Below are 11396 nucleotides of genomic sequence, written 5' to 3'. Positions count from 1 at the left end.
CTTGGTGCCCCTGTGTGAGGCAGATACAGTGATACTGATAAGATACGTCCTTAGTGCCCCTGTGTGAGGCAGATACAGTGACAGGGTATGTCCTTGGTGCTCCTGTGTGAGACAGACACAGTGTTAGGTTATGTCCTTGGTGCCCCTGTATGAGGCAAATACGTGACAGGGTATGCCCTTTGTGCCCCGTGTTTACAGCACTATAGCAAAGACTGACCTACGGTACTGGCTTACTGTGTAAAGAAGGGACAGTGACACTTCTGACAATGACATAGTCTGATGACAGCTGCACGAGGTAATATCTTCCTCTTTCCTGCAAGTGCAACGCCCGCCTCCCCTGCTGGCACCGTGATCACTGCCTGCTCCCTGCGTTTTATACACTCAACACTGTACACATAGAGATTCTGTTTTAGTTGAAAAAAAAACTACTTTCCCTTTACTGTTTATTCTCCTCGCAAAAAAATAAAAAATCACGGTGTTTTTCCTGTCAGGCTGCTGCTCCCTCCCAGTCTCCTCCTCCCCTGAAGATGCACCAGCCCCAGTGCCTACACCTCTTGTGCCCCTCCCGGAGCTTTACCACCCCCTGTCAGACTCAGCCCGCCTCTGCCTCCTCCTCTCCCCGGAGCTTACCACCTCCCTGCCCTCCTCTCTGCTGTCTCCTCCTCTCCCCACCGAGCTTTACCACCTCTCTGTCTCCTGCTCCCCCGTAGTTCGACCACCTCCCTGCCCTCCTGTCAGTTCCAGCCCTCCTCTGTCTCCTCCCCCCCCCCCGGAGCTGTACCACCTCCCTGCCCTCCTCTCTGTCCCCCCCACCCCCAGCTGTACCACCTCCCTGCCCCCCTGTCAGTTCCAACCCTTCTCTGTCTCGCCCCCCAGAGCTGTACCACCTCCCTGCCCTCCTGTCAGTTCCAGCCCTCCTCTGTCTCCTCCCCCCCCCGGAGCTGTACCACCTCCCTGCCCTCCTCTCTGTCCCCCCCACCCCCAGCTGTACCACCTCCCTGCCCCCCTGTCAGTTCCAACCCTTCTCTGTCTCGCCCCCCAGAGCTGTACCACCTCCCTGCCCTCCTGTCAGTTCCAGCCCTCCTCTGTCTCCTCCCCCCCCCGGAGCTGTACCACCTCCCTGCCCTCCTCTCTGTCCCCCCCACCCCCAGCTGTACCACCTCCCTGCCCTCCTGTCAGTTCCAGCCCTCCTCTGTCTCCTCCCCCCCCCCCGGAGCTGTACCACCTCCCTGCCCTCCTCTCTGTCCCCCCCACCCCCAGCTGTACCACCTCCCTGCCCCCCTGTCAGTTCCAACCCTTCTCTGTCTCGCCCCCCCCCCCCGAGCTGTACCACCTCCCTGCCCTCCTCTCTGTCCCCCCCACCCCCAGCTGTACCACCTCCCTGCCCTCCTGTCAGTTCCAGCCCTCCTCTGTCTCCTCCCCCCCCCAGAGCTGTACCACCTCCCTGCCCTCCTGTCATTTCCAGCCCTCCTCTGTCTCCTCCCCCCCCCCCCCGGAGCTATACCACCTCCCTGCCCTCCTCTCTGTCCCCCCACCCCGAGCTGTACCACCTCCCTGCCCCCCTGTCAGTTCCAACCCTTCTCTGTCTCGCCCCCCAGGGCTGTACCACCTCCCTGCCCTCCTGTCAGTTCCAGCCCTGAGTCCTCCTCTGTCTCCTCCTCCACCCCGGAGCTTTACCGCCCCCTGTCAGACTTAGCCCGCCTCGCGGCCTGAGGCCTCTGCCTCCTCCTTTCCCTGGAGCTATACCACCTCCCTGCCCTCCTCTCTGTCTCCTCCCTGCCCTCCTGTCAGTTCCAGCCCTCCTCTGTCTCCTCCCCCCCATGCTCTTCCGTGAAATGTCATGCCATTGCCAGTGGCTTGTGTGCGAGACAAGACTTCACCCGTGGACATTTCCTGACAATCTGCACTGCCAGAGTCTGCTGGTGAAGATACAGGTCCACGTGGTGTCCCCTAACCTGTCCTGTTTTACTTGTACATCTAATAATTCCTTACCTGTTCTGTCTTTCCAGTGGCCTCAACCTGTCCTGTCCCTCTTGTGCATTTATATTCTAACTGGTCTGTTCTACCAATACATCTAATAGTCCTTAACCTGTTCTACTTGTGCACCTAGTAGCCCTTTACCCTTCTGCATATCTAGTAGCCCCTAACTTGTGCCCCCTCTGCATCTAGAAGCCCCTCACCTGTGCTACTTGAGCATCTCTTACCCCCTAACCAGTTATGTTCTACTAATGCAGAAAACATCTCCTAACCTGTGTTACCTGTGCATCTAGTAGCCTGTCCTGTCATTTCAGTAGCTAACCAGTCCTGTTCTACCAGTGTATCTAGTTACCCTTTACCTGTCCTGTCTGTGCATCTAGTAGCCCTTTACCTGTCCTGTCTGTGCATCTAGTAGCCCTTTACCTGTCCTGTCTGTGCATCTAGTAGCTCTTTACCTGTTCTGTCTGTGCATCTAGTAGCCCTTTACCTGTCCTGTCTGTGCATCTAGTAGCCCTTTACCTGTCCTGTCTGGGCATCTAGTAGTCCTTTACCTGTCCTGTCTGTGCATCTAGTAGTCCTTTACCTGTCCTCTCTGTGCATCTAGTAGCCCTTTACCTGTCCTGTCTGTGCATCTAGTAGCCCTTTACCTGTCCTGTCTGTGCATCTAGTAGCCCTTTACCTGTCCTGTCTGTGCATCTAGTAACCCTTTACCTGTCCTGTCTGTGCATATAGTAGCCCTTTACCTGTCCTGTCCGTGCATCTAGTAGCCCTTTACCTGTCCTGTCTGTGCATCTAGTAGTCCTTTACCTGTCCTGTCTGTGCATCTAGTAGCCCTTTACCTGTCCTGTCTGTGCATCTAGTAGCCCTTTACCTGTCCTGTCTGTGCATCTGGTAGTCCTTTACCTGTCCTGTCTGTGTATCTAGTAGCCCTTTACCTGTCCTGTCTGTGCATCTAGTAGTCCCTAACCTGTTATACATGTGCGCCCCTTACCCCCAACCAGTCCTGTTTTACCTGTGCATCTCTTACCCCTAGCCTGTCCTTTTATATATGCACTTACTTACTACTTGTGCAACTATTAGCCCCTAACCTGTCCTACCTATGCATTAGGTCATAACCTGTCCTCTGTCCCACTCCCTATGCCCCTTAACCTGTGCCCTAAGCTAAAACCTGCGCGTTGCCACATGTACCCCATGTAATGCCATTGTGTGGCTAGTCCACCCTCTTACCATTTGACTTTGCAAATAAGAAGCTGTGCCCCCCTACTCCTTGCCCCTCCCTACTGCTCTTGCCTGTTCTGCTACTTACCTACTGATACTGAGGCCTGCTGCTCTTGCCACTAGAGTGCACAGTTCTGCTACTTACCTACTGATACTGCTACTTACCTACTGATACTGAGGCCTGCTGCTCTTGCCACTAGAGTGCACAGTTCTGCTACTTACCTACTGATACTGCTACTTACCTACTGATACTGAGGCCTGCTGCTCTTGCCACTAGAGTGCACAGTTCTGCTACTTACCTACTGATACTGCTACTTACCTACTGATACTGAGGCCTGCTGCTCTTGCCACTAGAGTGCTCAGTTCTGCTACTTACCTACTGATACTGCTACTTACCTACTGATACTGAGGCCTGCTGCTCTTGCCACTAGAGTGCACAGTTCTGCTACTTACCTACTGATACTGCTACTTACCTACTGATACTGAGGCCTGCTGCTCTTGCCACTAGAGTGCACAGTTCTGCTACTTACCTACTGATACTGCTACTTACCTACTGATACTGAGGCCTGCTGCTCTTGCCACTAGAGTGCACAGTTCTGCTACTTACCTACTGATACTGCTACTTACCTACTGATACTGAGGCCTGCTGCACTCACTTGCCCCCTCTCTTCCTATCTTGCTTTAGCCCCTTTTCATTTCTTTCCTCCTGGATATATTTTTCCTGCACGTTGCGCTGGGCAGGACACGCCATGGACTATTGGTGGATATTGTGCATTATCATGCTGCTGGTCGTACCCCTCGTTTTTTTGGAACTAAGCGACAGCTTCAAATTTCACTTCAAAATTGTGTCCTACTGCGTCCTATGCACCGTCCTGTCTTCATTGGCAGCTCCGGTTTGTCTGCTTAAAAGCCGTGGCAGAAATGTTGAAAATATGAGGCAAGTTATATTAAATAATATTATTTAATTACACTTGTGGGTAACGCATTTTACTTTCAAAAGAGAGAAAAAAAGAATAAACCTCTGTGTATTGTTATGAATGCTGCAGATATAAAGGCTGTTTATTACAACCCAGGTGCCCCAGTATAGCTCACTTGGTCATTACACACTGACTCATCTGCCCCTCCCCATTTGGAACACACACAAATCTGTTCTCTTCTGTAATCGTCACAGTCCTGATCTCTCTATATTGGTTATGGGTTCATATTTCTTTTATTTGTGTGCTTGACCCTTATCTTGCTAAGGAATCCCTCCTACACAGTTTATATAAACGTATTATTTTTGCAGAAAGAAATATGTTAGCGCATTTTATTATTGCTGCATATAGCTATGTGTTTAACCACCGCAAAGGGTCAGCTCCAGAGCAGCAATGCACTACTGTGAGCTAGATGTGAACATCTGGTGAGCCAATGACAAAAGGCATATGTGTGTATCAGCTAGCTCCCAGTAGTGCATTCCTGCTTATAAGCCTCCCTAGCTATGCTCTTCAACACAGGATACCAAAAGAACATATCAAATTTGATAATAGTTATACATTTACAAGTCTCTTTAAATTGCATGCTCTGTTTGATCCATGAAAGTTTCTTTGGCTTTTGTGTTAGTTTACAGCTATGATAAAAAGGGGGGCAATATAAATGTTCTTACTTTTGTTGTTGTTGTTTAAAACGGATATTCCTGCACTGAGAATCTTTTGTTTGAGTTAATGCTTGTGAGGCATTTTATTTTCCACCAATACAGCAGTGGGAACTTTGCTTATCAGCCAATGAGCAGTCAGTCCTTAAAGGAACAGTATTGTAGAGCTGTATTGTGTTAGATCCTTAGGGGGTACCTGTGCATTGCCAAGGGGTACTCCAGCAGTTGTCCTTTTATTAAGTGTTGCCTGATGCAGATAATGTAACATATTATTGCATCACAAAAATGAGTGTTTCTCAGTTTTACCCTCAAGCCCCCTGGTCAGCTGCTCATTCACTGGAACTGACTTACCTGTACTCGGGTAGGGGAGTCCTTAGAATCTGGCCGGTCAGTGACATTTGAGGACTGGAGTTCAGGAATGCTGATATAACATGTATCATAGTGCCAGGTAAAGCGTATAGCACTGTGAGAAAGTGTCACGCAGACATGTGACAGATATAGTGCCACAGTGATATATCACAGGGAAATATGTCATGGTTAAATGTGCCAGGTAAAGTGTATAGCACTGTGAGATAGTGTCACACATACATGTGCTAGATATAGTGCCACAGTGATATATCACAGGGAAATATACCATGGTGTAAAGTGTCAGGTAATGTGTATAGCACTGTGAGAAAGTGTCACACAGACATGTGCTATATATAGCGCCACAGTGATAAATCACAGGGAAATATACCATGGTGTAATGTGCCAGGTAATGTGTATAGCACTGTGAGAAAGTGTCACGCAGACATGTGACAGATATAGTACCACAGTGATATATCACAAGGAAATACACCATGGTGTAATGTGCCAGGTAATGTGTATAGCACTGTGAGAAAGTGTCACACAGACATGTGCTAGATATAGTGACACAGTGATATATCACAGGGATATATACCATGGTGTAATGTGCCAGGTAATGTGTATAGCACTGTGAGAAAGTGTCACACAGACATGTGACAGATATAGTGCCACAGTGATATATCACAGGGAAATATACCATGGTGTAATGTGCCAGGTAATGTGTATAGCACTGTGAGAAAGTGTCACACAGGCATGTGACAGATATAGTGCCACAGTGATATATCACAGGGAAATATACCATGGTGTAATGTGCCAGGTAATGTGTATAGCACTGTGAGAAAGTGTCACACAGACATGTGACAGATATAGTGCCACAGGGAAATATACCATGGTGTAATGTGCCAGGTAATGTGTATAGCACTGTGAGAAAGTGTCACACAGACATGTGACAGATATAGTGCCACAGTGATATATCACAGGGAAATATACCATGGTGTAATGTGCCAGGTAATGTGTATAGCACTGTGAGAAAGTGTCACACAGACATGTGACAGATATAGTGCAACAGTGATATATCACAGGGAAATATGTCATGGTGTAATGTGCCAGGTAATGTGTATAGCACTGTAAGAAAGGGTCACACAGACATGTGACAGATATAGTGCCACAGTGATATATCACAGGGAAATATACCATGGTGTAATGTGTATAGCACGGTGAGAAAGTGTCACAGAGACATGTGCTATATATAGTGCCACAGTGATATATCACAGGGAAATATACCATGGTAAAATGTGCCAGGTAATGTGTATAGCACTGTGAGAAAGTGTCACACAGACATGTGCTATATATAGTGCCACAGTGATATATCACAGGGAAATATACCATGGTGTAATGTGCCAGGTAATGTGTATAGCACTGTGAGAAAGTGTCACACAGATATGTGCTAGATATAGCGCCACAGTGATATATCACAGGGAAATATACCATGGTGTAATGTGCCAGGTAATGTGTATAGCACTGTGAGAAAGTGTCACACAGACATGTGCTATATATAGCGCCACAGTGATATATCACAGGGAAATACACCATGGTGTAATGTGCCAGGTAATGTGTATAGCACTGTGAGAAAGTGTCACACAGACATGTGACAGATATAGCGCCACAGTGATATATCACAGGGAAATATACCATGGTGTAATGTGCCAGGTAATGTGTATAGCACTGTGAGAAAGTGTCACACAGACATGTGCTATATATAGCGCCACAGTGATATATCACAGGGAAATACACCATGGTGTAATGTGCCAGGTAATGTGTATAGCACTGTGAGAAAGTGTCACACAGACATGTGCTATATATAGCGCCACAGTGATATATCACAGGGAAATATACCATGGTGTAATGTGCCAGGTAATGTGTATAGCACTGTGAGAAAGTGTCACGCAGACATGTGACAGATATAGCGCCACAGTGATATATCACAGGGAAATATACCATGGTGTAATGTGCCAGGTAAAGTGTATAGCACTGTAAGAAAGTGTCACACAGACATATGCTAGATATAGTGCCACAGTGATATATCACAGGGATATATACCATGGTGTAATGTGTATAGCACTGTGAGAAAGTGTCACACAGACATGTGACAGATATAGTGCCACAGTGATATATCACAGGGAAATACACCATGGTGTAATGTGCCAGGTAATGTGTATAGCACTGTGAGAAAGTGTCACACAGACATGTGACAGATATAGCGCCACAGTGATATATCACAGGGAAATATACCATGGTGTAATGTGCCAGGTAAAGTGTATAGCACTGTAAGAAAGTGTCACACAGACATATGCTAGATATAGTGCCACAGTGATATATCACAGGGATATATACCATGGTGTAATGTGCCAGGTAATGTGTATAGCACTGTGAGAAAGTGTCACACAGACATGTGACAGATATAGTGCCACAGTGATATATCACAGGGAAATACACCATGGTGTAATGTGCCAGGTAATGTGTATAGCACTGTGAGAAAGTGTCACACAGACATGTGACAGATATAGTGCCACAGTGATATATCACAGGGAAATATACCATGGTGTAATGTGCCAGGTAATGTGTATAGCACTGTGAGAAAGTGTCACACAGACATGTGCTAGATATAGTGCCACAGTGATATATCACAGGGAAATATATCATGGTGTAATGTGCCAGGTAATGTGTATAGCACTGTGAGAAAGTGTCACACAGACATGTGCTAGATATAGTGTCACAGTGATATATCACAGGGAAATATACCATGGTGTAATGTGCCAGGTAATGTGTATAGCACTGTGAGAAAGTGTCACACAGACATGTGACAGATATAGTGCCACAGTGATAAATCACAGGGAAATATACCATGGTGTAATGTGCCAGGTAATGTGTATAGCACTGTGAGAAAGTGTCACACAGACATGTGCTAGATATAGCACCACAGTGATATATCACAGGGAAATATACCATGGTGTAATGTGCCAGGTAATGTGTATAGCACTGTGAGAAAGTGTCACGCAGACATGTGACAGATATAGCGCCACAGTGATATATCACAGGGAAATATACCATGGTGTAATGTGCCAGGTAAAGTGTATAGCACTGTAAGAAAGTGTCACACAGACATATGCTAGATATAGTGCCACAGTGATATATCACAGGGATATATACCATGGTGTAATGTGTATAGCACTGTGAGAAAGTGTCACACAGACATGTGACAGATATAGTGCCACAGTGATATATCACAGGGAAATACACCATGGTGTAATGTGCCAGGTAATGTGTATAGCACTGTGAGAAAGTGTCACACAGACATGTGACAGATATAGCGCCACAGTGATATATCACAGGGAAATATACCATGGTGTAATGTGCCAGGTAAAGTGTATAGCACTGTAAGAAAGTGTCACACAGACATATGCTAGATATAGTGCCACAGTGATATATCACAGGGATATATACCATGGTGTAATGTGCCAGGTAATGTGTATAGCACTGTGAGAAAGTGTCACACAGACATGTGACAGATATAGTGCCACAGTGATATATCACAGGGAAATACACCATGGTGTAATGTGCCAGGTAATGTGTATAGCACTGTGAGAAAGTGTCACACAGACATGTGACAGATATAGTGCCACAGTGATATATCACAGGGAAATATACCATGGTGTAATGTGCCAGGTAATGTGTATAGCACTGTGAGAAAGTGTCACACAGACATGTGCTAGATATAGTGCCACAGTGATATATCACAGGGAAATATATCATGGTGTAATGTGCCAGGTAATGTGTATAGCACTGTGAGAAAGTGTCACACAGACATGTGCTAGATATAGTGTCACAGTGATATATCACAGGGAAATATACCATGGTGTAATGTGCCAGGTAATGTGTATAGCACTGTGAGAAAGTGTCACACAGACATGTGCTATATATAGCGCCACAGTGATATATCACAGGGAAATATACCATGGTGTAATGTGCCAGGTAATGTGTATAGCACCGTGAGAAAGTGTCACACAGACATGTGACAGATATAGTGCCACAGTGATAAATCACAGGGAAATATACCATGGTGTAATGTGCCAGGTAATGTGTATAGCACTGTGAGAAAGTGTCACACAGACATGTGCTAGATATAGTGCCACAGTGATATATCACAGGGAAATACACCATGGTGTAATGTGCCAGGTAATGTGTATAGCACTGTGAGAAAGTGTCACACAGACATGTGCTAGATATAGTGCCACAGTGATATATCACAGGGAAATATACCATGGTGTAATGTGCCAGGTAATGTGTATAGCACTGTGAGAAAGTGTCACACAGACATGTGTTAGATATAGTGCCACAGTGATATATCACAGGGAAATATACCACGGTGTAATGTGCCAGGTAATGTGTATAGCACTGTGAGAAAGTGTCACACAGACATGTGACAGATATAGTGCCACAGTGATATATCACAGGGAAATATATCATGGTGTAATGTGCCAGGTAATGTGCATAGCACTGTGAGAAAGTGTCACACAGACATGTGACAGATATAGTGCCACAGTGATATATCACAGGGAAATATACCATGGTGTAATGTGCCTGGTAATGTGTATAGCACTGTGAGAAAGTGTCACACAGACAAGTGCTAGATATAGTGCCACAGTGATATATCACAGGGAAATATGTCATGGTGTAATGTGCCAGGTAATGTGTATAGCACTGTGAGAAAGTGTCACACAGACAAGTGCTAGATATAGTGCCACAGTGATATATCACAGGGAAATATGTCATGGTGTAATGTGCCAGGTAATGTGTATAGCACTGTGAGAAAGTGTCACACAGACATGTGACAGATATAGCGTCACAGTGATATATCACAGGGAAATATACCATGGTGTAATGTGCCAGGTAATGTGTATAGCACTGTGAGAAAGTGTCACACAGACATGTGCTAGATATAGTGCCACATTGATATATCACAGGGAAATATACCATGGTGTAATGTGCCAGGTAATGTGTATAGCACTGTGAGAAAGTGTCACACAGACAAGTGCTAGATATAGTGCCACAGTGATATATCACAGGGAAATATACCATGGTGTAATGTGCCAGGTAAAGTGTATAGCACTGTGAGAAAGTGTCACACAGACATGTGACAGATATAGTGCCACAGTGATATATCACAGGGAAATATACCATGGTGTAATGTGCCAGGTAATGTGTATAGCACTGTGAGAAAGTGTCACACAGACATGTGCCAGATATAGTGCCACAGTGATATATCACAGGGAAATATACCATGGTGTAATGTGCCAGGTAAAGTGTATAGCACTGTAAGAAAGTGTCACACAGACATATGCTAGATATAGTGCCACAGTGATATATCACAGGGAAATATACCATGGTGTAATGTGCCAGGTAATGTGTATAGCACTGTGAGAAAGTGTCACACAGACATGTGCCAGATATAGCGCCACAGTGATATATCACAGGGAAATACACCATGGTGTAATGTGCCAGGTAATGTGTATAGCACTGTGAGAAAGTGTCACACAGACATGTGCTAGATATAGTGCCACAGTGATATATCACAGGGAAATATACCATGGTGTAATGTGCCAGGTAATGTGTATAGCACTGTGAGAAAGTGTCACACAGACATGTGCTAGATATAGTGCCACAGTGATATATCACAGGGAAATACACCATGGTGTAATGTGCCAGGTAATGTGTATAGCACTGTGAGAAAGTGTCACACAGACATGTGCTATATATAGCGCCACAGTGATATATCACAGGGAAATACACCATGGTGTAATGTGCCAGGTAATGTGTATAGCACTGTGAGAAAGTGTCACACAGACATGTGACAGATATAGTGCCACAATGATATATCACAGGGAAATATACCATGGTGTAATGTGCCAGGTAATGTGTATAGCACTGTGAGAAAGTGTCACACAGACATGTGCTATATATAGCGCCACAGTGATATATCACAGGGAAATACACCATGGTGTAATGTGCCAGGTAATGTGTATAGCACTGTGAGAAAGTGTCACACAGACATGTGACAGATATAGTGCCACAATGATATATCACAGGGAAATATACCATGGTGTAATGTGCCAGGTAATGTGTATAGCACTGTGAGAAAGTGTCACACAGACATGTGACAGATATA

The 11396-nt window shown here is 45.6% G+C and overlaps 1 protein-coding gene across 2 annotated transcripts in view; it reads left to right on the top strand.

Annotated features, from left to right (window-relative positions):
- The first annotated feature begins 1642 nt into the window (after positions 1–1642).
- AGPAT2 (1-acylglycerol-3-phosphate O-acyltransferase 2) overlaps positions 1643–11396 on the top strand; it is a 214687-nt gene continuing 204933 nt past the window's right edge. Inside the window, exon 1 of one of the 2 annotated variants that reach the window (XM_053695543.1) lies at positions 1643–4132. In XM_053695543.1, coding sequence (XP_053551518.1) covers positions 3945–4132 — 188 coding nt within the window. In that variant the 5' untranslated portion in view covers positions 1643–3944. The remainder of the gene's footprint in view (positions 4133–11396) is intronic. The other variant, XM_053695542.1, reaches the window with a different exon arrangement.

This window comes from Bombina bombina, chromosome 12, assembly GCF_027579735.1.
Source record: "Bombina bombina isolate aBomBom1 chromosome 12, aBomBom1.pri, whole genome shotgun sequence".
NCBI lineage: Eukaryota > Metazoa > Chordata > Amphibia > Anura > Bombinatoridae > Bombina > Bombina bombina.
The sequence above is the reverse complement of the archived record's forward strand: the minus strand, read 5'-3'. Positions and strand labels throughout refer to the sequence as shown.